This window comes from Danio rerio, chromosome 20, assembly GCF_049306965.1.
Source record: "Danio rerio strain Tuebingen ecotype United States chromosome 20, GRCz12tu, whole genome shotgun sequence".
NCBI classification, from domain to species: domain Eukaryota; kingdom Metazoa; phylum Chordata; class Actinopteri; order Cypriniformes; family Danionidae; genus Danio; species Danio rerio.
Window position 1 is genome coordinate 28,340,001 of NC_133195.1, and position 21,234 is coordinate 28,361,234.

At 37.1% G+C, this 21,234-nt stretch overlaps 1 protein-coding gene across 9 annotated transcripts in view; it reads right to left on the reverse strand.

Annotated features, from left to right (window-relative positions):
* cracd (capping protein inhibiting regulator of actin dynamics) overlaps positions 1 to 21,234 on the reverse strand; it is a 49,404-nt gene that overhangs the window by 2,447 nt on the left and 25,723 nt on the right. For 3 of the 9 annotated variants that reach the window (XM_073933102.1, XM_073933101.1, XM_073933105.1), the window contains 8 exons: positions 12,633 to 12,785; positions 7,355 to 7,523; positions 7,104 to 7,233; positions 6,711 to 6,872; positions 5,803 to 6,009; positions 2,285 to 4,601; positions 1,008 to 1,198; positions 574 to 733 (listed from right to left, as the gene is read on the reverse strand). In XM_073933102.1, coding sequence (XP_073789203.1) covers positions 574 to 733; positions 1,008 to 1,198; positions 2,285 to 4,601; positions 5,803 to 6,009; positions 6,711 to 6,872; positions 7,104 to 7,233; positions 7,355 to 7,523; positions 12,633 to 12,699 — 3,403 coding nt within the window. In that variant the 5' untranslated portion in view covers positions 12,700 to 12,785. Of the gene's footprint in view, positions 1 to 573; positions 734 to 1,007; positions 1,199 to 2,284; positions 4,602 to 5,802; positions 6,010 to 6,710; positions 6,873 to 7,103; positions 7,234 to 7,354; positions 7,524 to 8,805; positions 8,944 to 12,632; positions 12,786 to 18,452; positions 18,567 to 21,234 lie in introns of those variants that run through there. The other 6 variants (XM_073933107.1, XM_073933106.1, NM_001347678.1 and 3 more) reach the window with 4 other exon arrangements.

Consider the following 21,234-nt stretch of genomic DNA (forward strand, 5'->3'; position numbering starts at 1 on the left):
ATCCATCAATGTTGTATTGTCATTAAATACATTCAACGAAATAGACTTTAGCTTTCATTTGGTTGTTAAAGTGTAAAAAGAGACGAAAGACCGTTTAAACACAGACACCATCATGAGCAGCAGGCTAGAGCAGTAATTACATAGAAAATACTGGGGTAAAATTAATTTCATATTTTAAAGACATGGCGTGGAAAAATATGATTTGCTTTTTGTTTGGTCTGATACCCACTTTATATCGTATCTCAGCCAGGCAATGAAGATCACTGTTTTTTTAAAGGAATCAATCTTAAATGCGGCCCTTGGGCTAGCTTACTGAAATGAAAAGTCTTTGTGCATATACCCCATTTTGATTTAGATAGTATTATGCGTAATATATATGATCAAATGTGTTTTTAACCATCTCTGCAAATGTTGAAAGTGGATCAGCTAAAACGCTTTAGACTTAAACCATAGGTGTAAATGGGTTCTGAGTAAAACCCAATAAAAAAATAATAATAATATTAGTAATAATAATAATAATAATAATAATAACAATAATAAAGGTAACAAAGTGTAAGAAAATTCATATTTTACCTGTGACTGAGCTGGGTAAGGTATTGGCTTTCTTCAAGTTGTCACGTCGCTCAAAGCGAGCCAGGAGTGTGTCTGGTCTTTTATTTTCATCTGCTGTTTGATGCTTGGATATGATGCTGGAGCTCCCATTGCCTTTATCCTCAGTGGGACTGCTTCCAGCCTTTCAGATAAAGAAACAACAACACCAAATTCTATTAATACAGAGGAGTTCATTTTTTATAATATTATACTGCGCCCTCACTAGTTTTCATGTGACAAAATAGTTTGCATCTATCAAAGCTCAAGAAGGTGGAACTAGCAACTGACTTCCAGAAACAAGAGTGAGAACTTTTGCTATAAATTCACAAAGCAATATTACAATTATGTATACAGTACTAACAGGGTAGCTAATGAATGATAATACACTATGGGACAGTGCTTTTGTTAATACATACACTTTCTCTGTCCCTAGCTTGTTTCTCAGCCAGTTTAGCCTCTCTCTGGTTCCTCCTTTCCTCTCGGTTTTGCTGCTGTTCCCTAAAGCCTTTCTGTTTTTGCAGTGCCAGAGTGATCCAAAGTGGTCCTGTCTCTTTGTCCTGTGATCGTGAGCTGTCCAGAGAATGCCTGGCCTGCAGAGATGGTTTTTCTGATAAGGAGAAGAAATGCAGAAGGTCTGTTAAATTGGCAATAAAGACTAAGGGTGTACTCACACTATGCTATCTGAACCGTGCCCATGCCCGTGTCCTGGATCGTTTGATAAGTGTGAGTGCTCTGAATCGGGCTCAGGCACGGTTCACTTGGCTGGCCCTGGCCCGGTTGGAAGAGGTGTGCCTGAGCGCGGTTTACTTGGGTGTGGTACGCTTGTAGTGTGAGTGCAAAGCATGCCTGAGCCCGAAACTGAAGGCGAGATGGACTTTTAACATACTGTTTCATATGGATTAATTAATCATTCTTACTGTTCTATGAACGCAAACTGCTGTAGTTTATTAAAGACACAAACCCCTCACTGCATGACAGCTGCACCTTTAGCAAACCTCCTAATTCCTGCAGCACGAAGACTTTATGATTGTTTATGAGCGTCAAAAGTGGCTGATCTGTTCAGTGAAATATTTGACTGCGTCACAGCATATCAAACGACTAAAACGATATAAAGAAATGTCCACTGTGCTGAGCGAGAGCGATTCTTAAACTGAACAGTGCATTATCGACGACGTAAGCATGCTCAAGCCCGAATGCCATGTGAGGGCGGGCCGTCGAGGGAAATGGGAGGGGACAAGTGTGCTTCGGCCCGGTTCAAGGCAACTGTACATAGTGTGAGTAAGCCCTAAAAGACAATTTAGAGTCCTCTTTTCCTGTCTACAATGACAGTAATAATCTTAATTTCCCAAAGGAAATATCAGTGCTTATAAGACAGGAATATTGGTTAAGGGGCTGATCTTTTATGTATATGAAATGTGAGGTTTGAAAGCCAGGCCTTATGGATAAACGGGTGCAAAGAAAGAAAATACACCTTAAATCAATATGCAAATAGAGGCAAGAAAGTTGGCTAAACAATTAAAAATGCAAATTAATTGATTACAATTGTTTAAATTAAGTCTGCATGTTAAGCAGTTGGAACTGAAATAATAGGAGAGTGTTTTAAAGAAATATCAATAGATTGCTGCTTTGGAAGCATTATTGTGACATTAAAGATGCAGTTACAGCTCAGGTACAGTAGTTGAGTATTTCAAACCTTTTTTGATGAGTTCTGTTCTGCGATCTGTTTTTTCTCTCCATGGGATGCTAATGGATGGAAAAAATGACTTCTTTTCTTTAACATCCTCCTCTCCTTGTCCACTTTTCTGTGATGGTCCAGATGCTGTAACTCCTCCTTTATGATCACTGCCTTGCTCAGTAGCTACCTGTTCTGCTTCCCCAGTCCTTTGTGAAATTGTGTCTCCTGAAGTCCTTCTACCAGGTTTTGGAAGAGGAGAAAGTAGAGGTGTGGCACCTTCAGATGGTTTGGGGGAGGTAGCAGGTTTTTGGTAAAGTGGAGGTTTGGGGGACATGTTGTCACCTTCGGTGCGTGCCAAAGGGAGAGTACTTCTGCTAAACTTACTACGAGATTCTTTACTGGGTGCAACTGTGGTTTGAAATTCAATATTCTCTTGTTGTGGAGAAATGGGGCTAGATTTTTCAGAGAGTGTAGAATTGTCAGAGTCTTGGTCAATGGCCGTCAGGGGCACTGGGACTCCTTCAAAACTGTCTCCTGCACTGTACCTTTTCTTCTTCTTTTCTGCAGATTGTTCATTGTGGAAGCGAAGAGAATAGTTTGTTCTTCTCAATTTGATTCCAAAAGGGGATGGCTGCTCATCACCACCCTGTGCTTTCTGTTCCCCATCTTCATCTTTTGTATCTGAATCTTCTGATTCTGCCTGAATTGGGGAGCCACTCTCAGATCTCTGGGACTTGGGAGATCCATGTGGTGGACTAGGAACAAGGAATGAGGGAAGGTCTTTGGCAAACATGCACTCTTCGTCTGCAATGCGGACAAGCTTGCTTCCCCTACTCTGGACCTTAGTACCTAAAGAGGGCAACTCTTTTTGGACAGGGGAAGTTTCTGTAAATGCACTTTCTGTTTTCACACCTTCTTCCTGACCAAAAATCTCAGAGTTTCTGTTGGAATCAGCAAATTTTTTTCTGGCTGGCGTGATGGAAAACTTCGCACTGGCTGACATAGTTTTCCTGAGGTTGGTGTGAGAGAATGGCACTGTATTTAGATCTTCACTTGTTGGCCTGCGACTTTGATCTGTGTATTCAGGATATTTTCCCTCTTCAGCACCTTTAAAAATTTTGGACCTAATACTTGCCCATTCTGCCAGGACAGCAGCGTTGGATTGATCTGTAGACAAGGAAGACTCAAATACGGATTTGGTTTTTCCAGATTTACGATCTGGAGATGTCTTGCTCTTGGATGGAGGAGTGCCCATGGCCTTTTTGCCTTCAGAAAGGCCAAGAAGTGACTTGCAAGCTGTGTCCTTGATCTGATCGAGATTAACTGCAGTTCCACAAAGCTGGGCTCCTGTCACAAGAATTGCAGTATGCGGGACATAAAGAGAAGAAGACAGAGTTGGTGAATCTGGCCCTCCTGGTGAAGAAGCTTTAGCTCCCTCCCAAGTTTCAGCAGTTGTTTCACCCTGTTGGCCAGTTGCTGGAGTAACAGGCGTGAGATTGACCTTCTGGAAGAGTATCTGCTTCTCACCCGAAGAGACTTTAAAAGTGAAGGGTCTCTGTCTCTCCTCCATCTCTCTCCATCTCAGTTCCTCTGCTTTTCTTTTCCATTCAGGGTCAGTAGATCCAGCTTTCTCTTCTTGCAGTTGTCTCTTTCTTTCCTCTTCCTCTAGTCTTTTTCTCTCTGCTTCCTCTTGTCGACATCTTTCTTCTTCACGAATGCGATGTTCTTCCTCTCTCAGCCTTTTCTCTTGTAACTCTTGAATCCTGCGTTTCTCTGCCTCCTCCTCCTCTTTTCTCCTTCTCTCTTCCTGTTCTCTTTTTCTTTCCTCTTCCAGACGAAGACGCTCTGCCAAAAGTTCTTGTTGCCTTCTTTCCTCTTCTGCTCTTTTTCTTTCTTCTTCTTCTTTCTTCATTCTTTCCTCCTCCTCTTGTCTCTTTCGCTCTTCCTCATGTCGTAATCTTCGCTCTTCTTCTTCTCTCCTCCTTTCCTCCTCTTCCCTTTTTTTCCTCTCTTCTTCCTCTCGTTGCTTCCTCTCCTCTTCCACTTTTTGCAGCCTTTCCTCTTCCTGTCTGCGTCGCTTCTCTTCTTCTAACCTCTGCTCCTCAATCATCCTCCGGTGTTTTTCCATCTTTCTCTCTTCCTCTTGTTCTCTTTTCTTTATCTCAAGGTGTTCTTTCTCTTCCTCATGAAATCGTTGCCTCTGTGATTTTTCAGTAGGTTCATAATCTTCTTTACTTCCATGGATAATACCATAATCCTCTCTTGATGAATCAAACACTTCCTCATCCTTTTCAAATTCTTCTTGAATTTCAGAGAAATCATCTTCATGAAACTCCTGAAATATATTCAAAGTTACAGAACTTAAAACCCTAATACTTTTGAGTTATAGTTCACAGTAGGGATGTCACAATATTCAATATAATAATAAACTGTTCGGTATGAACTCCATGGTTCAATACACTTATTAAAATTGTGTTTTTCTCATTCCTTTAATTACTCTCTGATTGGGCCCTGTGCATGTATAGAATGAATGCCCATGCAATATCTCATCACTGAGCACTCAGGGTATGGACTCTTTCATGTGAAAACTAAAAAGTTACGTGTGCAGCTTGTCAGTGCATGTGGGACCAGAAGCCTACACTGTTTGTTGCTATTCCTGTTTAAACTAAATTTCCAAGCTTTTTTTATTTAAACATTGAACCTTAAACCCTGAAGAGAACTCGCGCAGGACATCTTAGAAATGCACATATGAAATAAATGAAAGTTATAATGCACAAAGTCTAGCTTCTCAGTGGTAAAATTTAATTACAGTATAAGCATTAATTAATATGAACGTGCCAAACTTGATGAGTATTCAATCGGTTAAGTCGTATAACGTAAACATTAGAGAAACATTGTTTGATTGTAACTTTCTTAGTGTGATGTATTTTGTCTAAATGTGAAAACGTCTTATACCTGCCGTCTGTGCTTTTAATATTAATCAAACTACAAAAGACAATGAAATAACTATTGACTAAATAATATTGCTTAATTGTTTTTTAATTTCTATAGTGATAAGCATATACAATATGCAGTGTTGTTTGATTATATTCATATTATATAAAATCTATTTTGCTTGTTTTTCCTCTATTTTTATTTGACAGTGTCATGTTTTTATACTGAACCTGTATACCGAACCAAACCAAAACCATGACCCGAAAACTGCAACGTGAACAATCTGTATTGTTGCACCCCTATTTCACATAAATTCAAATATACTCACAATTTATAAAATGTTATGTTTTTTTTAAATAACTTTTAATAGAAGATAAATAAAAAATGTACCAGTGTTTTTCCACATACACTGGAAGTCAATGTGGTCCAGTGTTGTTTTGGACCTCACAATCAAAATTTTATAAAAAAATATAATGAAACTTGGAACTACATCAGAATGAGTAAATCATTTTTTTCAGCAAACGATCATCTTAGCATATCTTTATCTATCAAATCAATCCCAGCTATTCAGCTTACATATAAAGAACACCTTTGCCCTTTACCTGTGTGAATCTTCTATGTTTTCGAGACACCCTCTGGTTCTTCGGTTTGACAGACAGTTTGTGTTTGGCAGCAGTGTTGTCCAAGCGTGGGACAGACTGAGGGACAGCATCTAGATTGATAGACTCAATTGTGCCAGGGGGAGGTGGGCGCTTGGTGCGTGGGGATTTGACCGGAGTCCTATGCTGGACAGTGTCATGGCTGACAGACTATGTGTACAGAAAAACACAAACAAATTCAATAGGTAACTATAGGTCAACAGAGCTCTGAAGTGTGTGTCTATTGAATCAATATATCGATAGTTGGACAGTTTTACAATTTCCTGCAGCTTAACTAGAACATGGCTTTCAATAAAAGTGCCTGCCAAATGCATAAAGGTTCTGTACATTTTGGCAAGCAAAGGGATCTTTATTTTTTTACAACATTACACAGTGTTTCACAACACTACTCACTAAAACAGAGCAATGGTGGCTACCTTTCACAGATAGCTGTGGAAATGGATGGTCAACCCTGTTCCTGGAGGTCTACCTTATTGCAGAATTTAGCTCCAATCCTAATCAAACACAACTAAACCAACTAGAAGGAGCACTTGGTAATTTAAATGGGGTGTGTTTGATCTAGGTTGCAGCTGAAATCTCAGGAAGGTAAATCTCCAGGAACAAGGTTGGACACCCATGGTCTAAGCCAGGGGTGTCCGAACTCAATTCTGGAGGGCCGGTGTCCAGCAAAGTTTAGTTCCAAACCAAATCAGACACACTTGGGCTAGCTAATCAAGCTCTAACTAGGCTTTCTAGAAACATTGTTGCAGCTGTGTTGAGGCAAGTTGTAGCTTATATCTACAGGACACCAGCCCTCCAGGACCAAGTTAGGACACCCCTGGTCTAAGCTAATGTAGACACTGTGAACTTACTTTTTCCTTGGCTGATGTCTCCGGTGGCTCATTCTCCACTTGAGCAAGAACTCTCAATGGACTTTGTGGTACCTCTTCCTCATCTGAGCTGCCTTCATCTCCCTCACTCTTTCTAAGTGAAGGGGGTCTCTGACCAAATTTTATATTATGTCCAATTTGCTTCTATCAACAAAAGTATAAATAGTCAGGGAATATGCAAACAATGCCTCCTGTTTCATTCACTCAAAGTGACTTATAAATGAGGATTACAGAAGCAACAGCAATAAGTAGCAGGTGTTGATGAAGAAGATGAGTATTAAGTTCACACTTAATACTTTTGTTTAAATTTTATTGGCAAAATTTGTGTTAGGAAAGTTTGACGAATGAATTTGTTGGTGTGCATATAAGTCTCACCTGAATGTTTCTGACTTTGTCGGAAACGTTCTCCTGGGACATTGTCTGTCCTGGATGTGTCTTCTCAGAGTCCTCAGGGATAAATACACTCTCGTGTGAAAAAGCTCGGGACCCAAGGGTGTTTGACTCCCTGTGAACAGATTTAAACTCTATAAATGTTTTCAATACACAATATGGCTCATAAACAAATTTGTCAGCATGTAAACTAATAACATTTTACATACATTCTGAATGATAAAAACAGTTTTTACCTTAAATACTGATCATTCTCTTGGTTAGCTGAGTCCACCCCATTGCAGACATCATCAGTGGAATGACAAGGTTTAAGTTCAGTTCCCTCAAACGCACGTTCTGCTTCTCTCCTTTTCTTTTTCCCAAATAGACGCCGGAATGGCTGGAATTTGCCCTGCCGTCGCCGCTCTGGTAAAAAAATGGAGTTGGTTGGGGGAAAGCATAATGATAAATAGTCATTAAGTAGTAAAAGACCAGTGCTTCTGCTGTTTAAATATAACAATATGCTTAAAATCTTTTAATAATGTTAATGATAATGTAGGACCAAAACAGATCAGAGGCCATGAAGTTGGGTTAAACCAAGTCCTGTCACAGCCTTATATAATTATGGTAAGCAGATGTTCTGTTTAAACATTCAGTAATGTCAAGGTCCTGTAAAGCCCAGTCTTGAAAGGCAATCACAGAAGAACGAGAAAGTCATCAATTCAAGGCCAACTGCCAAATGTAAAGATGATTTAAATTTGTGACAATAGCCACACAAACATTACTTTACCATCATAACACATTCAGACCCCCCACCCCCAAAATTATACTTTATATGATATTAGTATTTTAAATATTTTCCCAAAACATTACATACTCCAAGGACGTAATTTAGTTAATAAACATGAATATGTCTGCATATTGACGAACCATTGCAGTATGCGATATTAATCTAAAAGTGGATGTTTATGCTAGTCAATTCAATAAAAAAACATCAATGTAACATTTATGATGTTGATTTGTTTTAATTAAATATAGTTTTTTGTCATTTAGACTATTCTTGAGAAATCATGAGTAAATATCAATTCAATAAATAAATTTGCACAAATTCAAATAACATTAAATTACATTAATTGCAGTAAGGTTAATACTGATTATATGTTTTTATAAATGTAATACAATGGACATATTTTAATATATATAAAATAACAACTGTGTGGACTTTACATAAACTTGACTATCCTGAACATATGTTGCATCATCAGGAGCACTGCAATCCATGTGTGATGAGCAATTAATCATGACACTCAGTTGACAAAGCAACTGCTAAATTTGACCTCTATGGATGACTCAAATAAAACTTTAGACCAAAACAAAAAACTTGTATTGGAAAGTTTTATAACTTATTCAAGGGTTAGTATTACACTTTGAGGAAGTTGGTTTCTCATGATTTAATAACACATCTCAGCTTTCTCATTATTGCTTTTTAAACTATTTAAGAGGATATGTATTCGGAAAAATGCTGTACAAACAAATTCAAGCTCAACTGGGTTGTAGGTTGTTCTTAATGATAGATAAGCTGGTGTATCTTTTACCCATTACTTGCAATGACAACCTATCACAAAAGTACAAACAGCTAATTACGAATCCATACAAAACAACCCAAACACTGTTTAAAAAAACCTGTAACAATAATTTTTCCACCTACCATTTAAAGTGTAAATCTGCAGTTGCCAAGTGCCTCTTACAAGACAGAATCATACGGTTCCCATGTAACGGCATTAAACCAATGATAAGACAAGGGACCTTTGGTTTGTATTGAGTGCTGTGGAGAGGCACCACTTCCTGAGACTAGAAAGTCATTAGGAATCATAAATGCTACGGTGATAAGAGTAGCTCAGAAAGCAAGGGTTACGAATAAAATTATACCAAATAAAAATTGAGATGCATATGAGTCAAAGACAAATAGGGGTTTAAGCATCAAAGCAAGTGTAATACACAATTGTATATTTTTGTATTATGTCTATGATTTACAGGCATCAAATAAAAGGTCAATTGTTATTATATAAGACAATTATTTGATGTCAATAAGAATTGAGTTTAAAAACTCAAAAATAATTCAATTTTAAAATGAATTGTCATCTAAAATATATATACTTTGCCACTATCCTTACTCATTAGTCGAGAAGACAATTTTAATCCTGTATAATATAACATAATTATGTATTATCAATTATTCTTTTACCATATATGTTGCTGAGGGAACCTTAGTTCGATCATATCTTGACATTTACCTTCACAGAAGTAATTTGACTTCTAATATTAATTTTATGCAGACAACAAAATTGGATGTCTTGTATTTCCTTCACATGTGGCTCTGAATTATGTTTATACCGGCCAACAGGTCCTTTTTTGATCTTTCTAAAGCTATAAAAGTCATAAAACACTCTACCAAGCAATAGCCAAACATCTCCAGACCATATTTTCCTCTAAGTGTGTGTGTTTGACAGCCTTTTTGTGTTGTAGGAGCTCCAAGTGAAATGGCTGGGGTGATAGGGCCACTCTACACCACGGAGTGGATAAATTCAGCTAGAGATCAGCAAGGATCTGTTACAGGCTAAAAGTGGAAAGTAGTGTGGAGTTACACTGTAAGTGTGTTACTGCTCAAAACACAATAGCACAATAACAAAGAAAGTAAGACGTTTGCTACCTGCCGTCCGTGCCCACTTCTGTTGTTGTTGTTCTGATGTTAATTCCTGAAGTTAAAGCAAGACTGTACTGCTTTACGTGTGCATATAACTAGATGGTTTTATGATTCCTCATATTTTGTCTGGTTGGTTCCCCCCTCAAAGTTTCACGTCTGTTCCCAGCTGCTACTACTCCATTTCTCTGGCCCACAATGCAGTGCTGCAGGCGTCCTCAGTCATCGAGGCATATGATGCGAGTGGACAGCACTCAGCCAGAGAAACAGCCCTCGATGTGTCTCCCTTGTACTTTTACACACTACAACCACTAAACGCTCCAGCATGGCCTTCGTGCTCCTACGAGTGTCAGGACTGCTAAATAAATTCACTCAGACCTGGCTGTTCCTCTCAGTCCTTCACCAATGCTAAAACACACTTAATAACACAAGCGTACTCAACCTTGATTCTCACTTGTGACACACAGTATTGCTCACTAAAACTGGAAGGCTAATAAATCATTTTTGTTGCATTCGTATGTAATTGTAATTGTTCCCCTCACACTTAAAATCTTGACATTAGTACATGATTAATTGACACACTTATCAGGAAAATTCAGGATTATCAGTGTGTTCCACTTGTCAGCATGTCTGTCATATCTATGAAAACAGATTCAAACTAAAGAAAGCCACTGACAAAAAAAAAGAGGGGAATTAGTCACAGAAGGTGCAGTAATAGTTAAACATGGTCGTAAAGATTGAGTGCACAAGGTTCACTGGAAAAGGTGTGTAAACCTGGACAACAACAACAATAGCACGTGATAAAGTCATATTCAAAGGAATAATTTACACTGAAATGATAATCATTTACTCTTGCTCGTTCTTCTAAATTTGTATGACTTTCATTGTTCTCAGAATCAAAAACAGACAATTTTTACAGTACTTCATAAAGTGGTGGTGAATGAACACTGGAGCGTTTAAATATATATATATTTTTTTTGGTGGGAAAATTAAAAGGATGACATTTATGCAGATTCCTGACAACTTCGTTCAGGATTATTATGTCATGCAAAGACTTTACGCTATATCAGTGTTTGGGGAAAGTACTTTAGAGAGTAATGCATTACAATATTGAGTTACTCTCCTAAAAAGTAACTAGTTACGTTACTTACTTTTTATGACAAGTAATGCCCTACATTACTTTTTCTTACCGACTTTCTTCTCGTTTTTTAAATTTTTTTTATTTATTTACCTTAAAAACACATTGAAAACTAATCATGTAGGATAATATTGTCTTCTGAGAACTTCCACAGCCAAGAGATTAATAAACGTTTAAAGCAATGTGTTTGCAGCATTTTGTGCTTTTTGTCTTATTAGTGAAGTCCAAACCATTTTCAAGAGCATTTTTTTTTCTTCCATGTCTTCAAAATAATGAACGCATTCTCTCATCTCAATTTTAACTCAACAATTTACTTTTAAAAAGCTAATTATTTATTTATTCAATAATTTATTCATTTTCTTTTAGGCTTAGTCCCTTTATTAATTATATAATTATTAAATATTATTATAAATGGACCGCCAACTTATCCAGCATATATTTTACACAACGGATGCCCTTCCAGCTGCAACGCATCACTGGGAAACACCCATACACTCTTGCATTCACACACAGACTACAGACAATTCAGCTTACCTAATTCACTTACGGCACATGTTTTTGGACTTGTGGGGAACACTGGAGCACTTGGAGAAAACCAACTTGGGGAGAACATGCAAACTCCACACAGAAATGCCAACTGACCCAGCCAGGGCTTGAACTAGTAACCTTCTTGCAGTGAGGTGATTGTGCTACCCACTGCGCCACCGTGATGCCAAAAGCTAATTAACTAAACTTGCCTTACATTTTTTTAAGTAACTCAAATTTTAATACTTAATATTTAAAAGAGATGCATTACTTTACTCGTTACTTAGAAAAGTAATGTTACTACGTAAGTCACCCAACACTGATCTTTAAAGCCTATATACTGCAGTCTCAAATTTACTTTATAATTATAAGTATACAAGTAAAAGTGCTATAAAAACAACTTCCCAATGTCAATAAAACACTTTTATTTGACAAGAATGTGATATTTAGAATGAATGGGGTGGTTTTGTATGACAAAACAAGTAAAAGCACAGCTAAATAGAGTAAAACAGATACAATCTAAATAAACTGCATTGTTTGTCTGTGGACAGAACTTACTGCTTCCAGTGTGATGCTTAAAATATTTATATATACTGTGCAACCCTATAATAGTGTAATCTTAATTACCTCATCTATCAACATGACAGTGAAAATGTAATAGTTTGTTTATTGACTGGCCTCCGTTGTCACCAATAATTAGTTTTAGGTCTAGCTCCATTTATTGTTTATCTGCAAAGATTTGACACAAAAAAATCCAGCCATTTCATTATGCTAATCATTATTGCTAACGTAACTACACCTTTAGAATTCATCAAATAAATCACATCAGGTTTTTTTTTTTGTCTTTCTGAAGCTCCAGTGCTCATTCACTGTGACTGCTTGATAAATAATTTCCACACCAATCATTAAAAATTTCCCATTTTGTGTTCTACAGAAGAAAGTCATATTTATAAAGATGTGGGTGATTAACTATTGATCATTTTTGTATGAACTATTCCTTTAAAGACACACAGGCACAGCACACAATTTGAAACACCACACACTTCTTAAAGAAACAGTGCTGAATAGTCTGAAAAATAAGAAAAACGTAGTCTTTGATGCTTTTAATTTACTGCACTGTGACTTTAAGAGCAGGCCTGTTCTCAGAAAAGCTCACACTGTTGTTGTTTACCTGTGGTTTGGGATACTGTTACCTCTACCAGCTCCTCAAGCTGAGCCTCCTTACTGTCCATTGACATGCTTTACGACAGGCTGCAGCATGGGTAAAGTGGAGTAAATGTGAGCACAGAGGCTTTTTCTCATTGATGTGTTTGTGTGTGCAAGTCTGAAAAGAAAATGGAAGCAGGAGATGACAATAATAGAAGAAAGAGAGGATTACAGAGATCATGAAACACTTCTCTGTGTACATTTCACATTTCACTTCCCCTTTTTAGCCTTCAAACTCTCATTTTTGTTTAGTGCTTTGTTTCTGTTTTAATTTTATAATCTCTTTGAGCTAGTCTACCTTTAGTCCTGGGCTTATTTCTTGTCATCTCTTGGCTGCAAAAAACAGGGTAATTTCTTTCTCACAACAGTGGGAATTTGCTAAGAATTGGAGAGGGGTCTGGATCCAGACCTGGTGCAGTGCAATCTGGGCTGCCCCCGATGTTTTTTAATGTGCTTATCTAACCCAACCCCTAAGCCAACCCCTCAGAGTGACATCACTAGCTCCATTGAGTGCATTGTGTCTGACATTGCATCACTGAGATATGCTATCTCAGCTTTCATCATCAAAGCAGCATCCAGATACTATTGCAGAATTTGGGAAAGCAATTTCCCATCTTGCAGGCTGATCACAAACCTGTGCTTTACATAGGACTGTAAACTTGACTTGGTTGCACATGAGTCAAGACATATGCCAGTCTCTTTGGTCATAATTTAATAATGTACTGCAGCTCTGGTTGATAATTTTCTTTGCATAAAGATTGTGTAAACAAAATCCTGTTTTTTATGTAATATGTAACTTTAATCTTGTGAAGCTTAAAAAACATCTAAATTTTCCACATCAGATCAGGTTGTGTGTATTTACAATCAGAAATATGGTGCTTGAATGTTGCACTGCTGCCTCTAATGGCAAATATATCATACTGCCCATAGTAAATGCACACCCTGATGGCCTGTGAGGCAAACTAAGTATATTTTACGGTTTTATTTGGCACAATAAGTGCTCTTTAAGCTTCATATGATTACAGTTGACCACTGAAGACACATGTAATGTTTTGACAATGTTTTGGTTTCTTTTCCAGACTTTGAACATCTTTAGATTGTCACTGTCTATGAAAGATCTCTCAGATTTCATCTGAAATGTCTTCGTTTGTGTTTTGAAAATGAATTTGGAACGATATGTGGGTGAGTAATTCATAACAGAATTTAAATTTTTTGGTGACATAACCCTTCAACTATTGAATTGGTTTTTTATATGCTATGTAGTTGTATGCATATGTAGTTGTCATTTGGCAAGCAATATACAATAAAGACTTTGGATACCATAAGACATTAGATGCCATGCCATTTTTAATTATGATATTAGATTCTGATAATCCTTTGATAATAATCAGCTGACTGTATAGAATTAATAAAATAACAAAGAGCAGAAATTAGTTAAAGTGCTAAAATGACTAAAACTGAAAAAAAGCATTGAATAATAAAATGAAATTTGAAAATGTGAGTAAACTAACTGCAAAATAAATAATAAGAAATTACTATATTGAAGCTGCTTGTCAAAGCATCAGTAATTTAGTTTTTCTAGTGTGCATGCATACTATTCCAAGCTTCTTACTTTCCAGTCTGATCTCACAAGTAAACATAATTGTTTATCATATTGTCAGAAAACTGGCTTAGTTGTACAAATTCATAAAATTTTATTTGTGCAAAACATTCTGCGTGCCCCCAAACCTCACACTTAATTAACTAAGGAATGAGTAAATTGTACTGAAATGTATGGATGAGCTCATACACATCCATATAAAATAACCCATAAATTAAAAAATTACGATTTGCAGTGAGATTGCATTTCCTGTTTGTGTGTCAGTATTTGTATATTAGTGTGTAATTCCAGTCTATATCTATAATAAACACTGCTGGTCAGTGCACAGTGCATTATCGCATCAGTCAGTTCCTGGTCAGCAATATGTGCATGATTAAAATGAATGCCTATTTAAAAAGCACTTTGTCTTCCATTTTATGTTAATGGGTTCTCCATATGAGTAACTGCAAGATGAAGCTAAATGTGAATTTTGTCAACAAATTATAACTGATTAAGTTCAAATACTCCTGTAAAATGTACTGTATGCCTAAGTTATATTGGGTAATACTAATTTCACCAGTCCTGAATTAAAGCAAACAAGGTTTCTTCCGTATGCTTCTGGGACTCTACATATGTTCAAAGGACAAAAAAAAGCCAAGATTTAAAATGTCATTGTCATTGGTTAACAAAACACATTGCCTCAAAACCTGCATTCCTTCTGGCAGACAAAAACCTTTTGGCAGCACAGCATTGCACTGCTGTTAAACACAAAAAACTGTAAATGATTACAGCCTTGTGTCATCCGTATGCACGAGTTTGTTTTGTTCCCTTTGTGTAAGAAGACAGTGTCCTCTAACGGCTCGCAGGGTCATTCTGAAAGTCTCACTGTGTGAAAAGGCTCAGCTGTGAGGAGAAAAGCTTCATTTGAATAGATCAACGTGTGTGTGTTTGTTTGTGATGCCCATCCAGATGTGTTTGTGCACCTGCGACACGAGTGTACATGTGCTTTAAACTGTGACCATGTTTGTCATGTTCTGACTCACATGCGCATGTTAGTGAATGATCGTGTTTGTGTTGTGCGGGTGAAAGAGGAAGCACCAGACAAAACGATGATGGCAAAAGCACAAGACGCAGCCACATGCACTGCAGCAGGACTCTGAAAACACCCTAGAAAAGCCTGCAGTATGTTAGCGCTAGCTGCTACGGTGCTAATTTATCTCACTGCTGAAGTTTAATTCTAGAAACTGACCTTACTACTAGGCTCAGTGAGCAGCTCTACCCTTTATCACAAACATCTAGCCCAGACCTGCCTCTGTTTGATCAAACCAGTGGGCATTAAAATGGACTCTAAGTGGATTCCTGAAAAATGTTCCTCTAATTTCTGAACCTGAAAGCTATCTGGCTTATTATTGTAAGTCATAAGATATTTCATAGTTGCCCTAAAAGATTTTGAAAAGCCAATACAGCACATCCACTGAGTGGTCTTACGTATCACAAATAGTATTCATGACAGATAATGATATGCTAGTGATCTTCTGTAGAAGCTAATGGCTAAAGTTAGTGACCAAAGTCACATACAATACTGTTCAAACATTTTGAAGTAAATACGTTTTTCTTTTTTTGAAAGAAATCAGTACTTTTATTCAACAAGGATGCATTACATTGATTAAAGGTGGCAGTAAATGTTATAATACAATCTTGGTATAGATCAAACAATCTACAAAGAAGTATTCAAAAAGATGAAAAGTCTAAGTTGTTTTTGATATAGCTTTGTGAAGAAGTTTGACTAAAAGGCTGACTTTCCAGAAGTTATCTTACAAATAATAGCATTAATTAAGCAACATTTCTGCTGCAAAGGACGCAGACACTATTTTAAAGGGCACCTGAGATGAAAATTATCTTTTGTAAGCTGTTTAGACAGAACTATGTGCAGGTATAGTGTGCCCACAGTCATATTGAGGTGATTTAAAGGCAATGAGTCTTTTTAATTTCCTGACGTTAAAATAGGATCCAAATCCCTCCCATTTTGAGGACCACAGCAACATGACGTAGGAGTGCGGTTTCCCTGCCCACCAAATTGATTTACAGCCACGTATTAACATGTTTCTGTAGTAATGCGTATAATCATATCAACAAGACAGGATCAGCGCAAAGCATCTAAGGTTAAAAGATCTGTTTAGCTCGCTGTGATCATCAATCATCATCAACTGTGATCAAGAATGGGTTTTATAAGTATAAAACGTTTTTACAACAGTGCATGTTTGTGATAAATTACAACAATTTTACCATCTATTACCACAGCAGCATGTCAGTACAATTATAAAAGCAGACGCTTCTATCCCTCCACAACAAATACATCAAATAATTATTGGTAAAGGTCTTACTCTAGTATTTCTCACAAACATTACGTGAGATCTGCTTCCTTCATGTCTGTCACTGTGCTGGTTATTAAACCGAGGTGGAGATTAAGGCGCTGTTTACACTAATGTGTTTCAGTTTTAAAACGACATTTTAGAATGAAAAAGATCTGCTTCCACACTGGCGTTTAACCTAGCATTTTTGAACAACTTTCTGTCCACATTACACTGCTGAAAACGCACATCACGTGACCACATACACACACACTCTGGCATGCACTGCAGCGATGAGAGCTGTGATGTCAGACTGTTCATCAAGGATAGCTTGTTTTGGCTGAGCACAAAGATATGACAACATATTAATTCATGTAACCATGTTATGTTTGTATTGTCAAGGAAAATGAAAGGAGGCAATTGTGTTATAGGCTTCGTTTGTTAAAATATGCATACAGCGAAGATGACGATCATCTAAATATGTACCTACATGACGCCTCAACTTGTCTGTTAAGTTGCTAATATAAAAATGAAAATAGGCAGTTTGTCATATCATGTTTTCATTTTATAGTTAAGAAAGTGAAACAACATATCCAGGGTGATGCGAATGAGACTATAAAGTACACTCACTTTTCCCTTTGAAGATTTACCCGACGTGTCCTCTGGAGTTTGTTTTCCATATCAAACTTGCGAAGTCTGAACTCACAAGGAGAGGATGCAAGACTGAACTTTGTTAGGCCACTTAATATTGAGGAAAAAGCCCCAATCAGACAGCAAATGTCAGCAGCCCTGCCTCCGTTTTCAGATGTCTCCGTTTTCCCCCATCCACACTGACACGGAGCAGTAGCGTTTTAAAAGGAAAACGGCCTCTTCAGCATTTTCAAAAAGTTAAATTTTCAGGGCTTGAAAACTCCGGGGTAGTGTGGACGGATAGTGTAACAGTAACAAAACTTATGCGTTTTCAAACTAAAACTTATTAATGTAAAAGGGGCCTGAAGCACACTCTGACAGGCACGTGGGAACGGTGAGCAAGGAGAACTAGAATTAAAGGCACAGGCCACAAAAACAGCTACAATGTGTTCATAGCAGGAAACCTAACATTCCGAAAGGTATAATGAATAATCTGATGGGTGTTTTGAGCTGAAACAGTACAGACACATTTTGGAGACACAAAACACTTACTGTATCTTAAAACTTGAAAAAGGCATAAAATAGGTGCCCTTTAAGTTACACTGTAAAAAATTATCTTCTCTAGTAAATTGCATCCATCAAACTGACTAAAAATATTAAGTTAAAACTTTATATAAGTTTAAAAAAAAATTGTTGAAACCTGATTAACTTAAAAATGTAAAAATATATGTTGCCTTGCGTGTACATGTAAACTACAAATATAGTCTAAATTAATGTATTTCAGACAAGAATTACAATCTCACTAAAACATTTCCTAGCAGATAAGATTTCCTTCTATATTGATTCCCATGCAGAGCTGAAAACAACATGAGCTTATTACATTAACAACAGTAACATTTAAGGAAGTTCTTATATATCCAGATCATCAGCGCTGCATCACATGCCAGATGATGATGTGAGTCGGAGCAGTAAACACAAGCTACATTGCAACAGAGCTTAAAGCTGACAGTAATGCCTTGCACATTAAGCAAATCACACGTAATGCAAAATGATCTTGAGCCATATACTATTATTATGAAAGCAAGCTATAGCTTCACTAGTACAATGAGGAGGCTTGAAAGTGCAGCAAGAAATCACTGAAGCAAAATGGGATGGCTGAGTGCACAGCGAATAGCAAAGCTGGCCTAGACGCCTGTGCTTACTGGGCACAACAGCACACTTTTACCTAGTTCAGCCGCGCAGCTGGAAAGAGCTGCACACCACTGAAGGAAAACCTTAGGGAACATGGATTCAACCTTCTGCACCTTGATTTACAAAGCTCTGTTGCTGCTCCTTGGTGCTTTAGGGAAAAATATAACAATTGAATCACATCTTACAGTTCTCTCTACTGAAATAATGATAGCATGCCATATCTTATGTGTGCTTATTGAAAATATGAATGCTGATAAGACTTAATTGTGTTGATCTGGATGAATGATGGTCATGGAGATCGGATGGAACACAGATCTGTCATCGGTAGCCCATAAGATCTTATTGGATGTCAGGGTTGCCTTTCACAGCTTGACTTCAGCATTATGAACCAGGTAATTCTGATCCAATCATTGCTCTTATGAACTGAGCCGGCAGCAGCGTAACTTGCAGTTATATACATAAGCCAGACCAGAGCTAGTTGTCACATTCTTTTTTCGGATTCAATAAAAACAATAAATAGTACTGCTCAGAAAAAAGACACTGCAGCACTTTATGGGCTATATGTATGTCCAAAAGTTTATGTATTTGAAAATATAACTTCACATGTCATTATATAAAACATGCAAGTAGTATTTTAACATTATTCAATAATTTCTGTTTTATTGCAACATTGCTGAAATTATTTTTGGGGAAATATTTAATATTGAAATATAAAACATAAATAATACTGCAATGCACCCGGAAAGTATTCATAGCGCTTCACTTTTTCCACATTTGTTTATGTTACAGCCTTATTCCAAAATAGATTAATTTATTTCCTCAAAACTCTACACACAATACCCCATAATCACAATTCGAAAAAGATTTTTTGAAAATGTGGCAAGTTTAATAAAAATAAAAAAGCTGAAAAGTCACATGTACATAAGTATTCACAGCCTTTGCAGTGAAGCTCTAAATTGAGCTCAGGTACATTCTGTTTCCACTGATCATTCTTGAGATGTTTCAGCAGGTTAATTGGAGTTCACCTGTGGTAAATTCAGTTGACTGGACATGATTTGAAAAGGCATACACCTGTCTAAATAAGGTCCCAGGGTTGACAGTACATGTCAAAGCACAAACCAAGCATGAAGACACAGGAAATGTCTGTCGACCTCCGAGACAAGATTGTCTCAAGGCACAAGGCTGGGGAAGGTTACAAAAAATTTTCTGCTGCTCTGAAAGTTCCAATCAGTGCTGTGGCCTCCATCATCTGTAAGTGAAAAATATTTTCAGACATCCCAAGTCTCCCGGATGTTCTCTGCATAGAGACTCCCGGATGCTCGCAAATGAATGATAATCTCCCAGAAATCGCGCGTCTCGCACCCGGTCCTTAAATAGTCTAGACAGATATGTCACGAGCACACGTACCACCGCTCTTAAGCTGTGTTTTTCAATAGCAGGAACTGGAAGATTAGTCAGGATAAAGGGAAAGATGATTGCAGCAATGTACAGAGACATCCTGATTGAAAACCTGCTTCAGAGTGCTCAACGGACGCCTGCTTCGACGGTTCATCTTCCAGCAGGACAATGACCCAAAGCACACTGCCAAAATATCAATGGAGTGCCTCTACAACAACTCGGTGAATGTGCTTGAGTGGCCCAGCCAGAGCCAAGACCTAAATCCTATTGAACATCTCTGGAGAGATCTGAAAATGGCTGTACAGCGTTGCTTCCCATCCAACCTGATAGAGCTTGAGAGTAACTGCAAAGTGGACTTCCCAAAAGGAAATTCCCAAAGAGAGTTGTGCAAAGCTTGAGGCATCATATTAAAAAAAACTTGAGGCTGTTATTGCTGCCAAGGGTGCATAAACAAAGTATTGAGCAGAGGCTGTAAATACTGATGTACATCTGATTTTTCAGTTTTTTTTTTTTTTATATAAATTTGCAACAATTTAAAAAAATCTTTTTTTTTTACATTGTCATTATGGGGTATTGTGTGTAGAATTTTGAGGAAATAAACTAATTTAATCCATTTTGGAATAAGGCTGTAACATAACAAATGTGGAAAAAGTGAAGCGCTACGAATACTTTCCGATAGCACTGTATATTTACATATTTATAAAATTCTTTTTTGAGACCTATGTATGTATATATGTATAATATATAAGTACATTTTGTTTGGAGGGCATGATTTATACAGATTTCTTCCAAAATATGGTGCATTAATTTAACATTAACAATAAGCAAGAAAAGAGTTACAATATTCATTAATAATAGTTAACATAATTTAATAAACGTGCAGCTGTCCTTTACTGCTTTTTGTTAGCTCAATTCCATTATGTAATATTAAAAAAAAATACATAATTAACACTATACATTGTGTTTGTTAATGCAATAACTAAACTTTTCTTGTTACCTCATACAGTTTATTAATGTTAACATATGGAAACTTCTAGTAAACTGTTAAAACAATGGTTCTATGTGTGGGTTATAGATTTTTAAACATGTTTTTGTACTAATTGACCTGTTACTAATTTGAGACATGGTGCTTGTGACATCGAGTTTACTTTATAATATAGCAGTCATATATTAAGTATATTAATATACAGATATAAAATTAATTGGGATTTTAAACATTTTTAGGTTATGCTCAACATACTCCTTTTTACTTCACTACTCCTGATCCTTCAGACATTTTATGCAACTCTCAGTAGTTGTATTTTCACTCAGTACATAATCTGCTGTCACAGACATGAGTAAGCTCTGCAGTCACAGCCCTTTTCTCTTTTTCCAAGCCAATTATCTAGGATTGGAAAAGAAAAAGTGTGCAAAAGGTT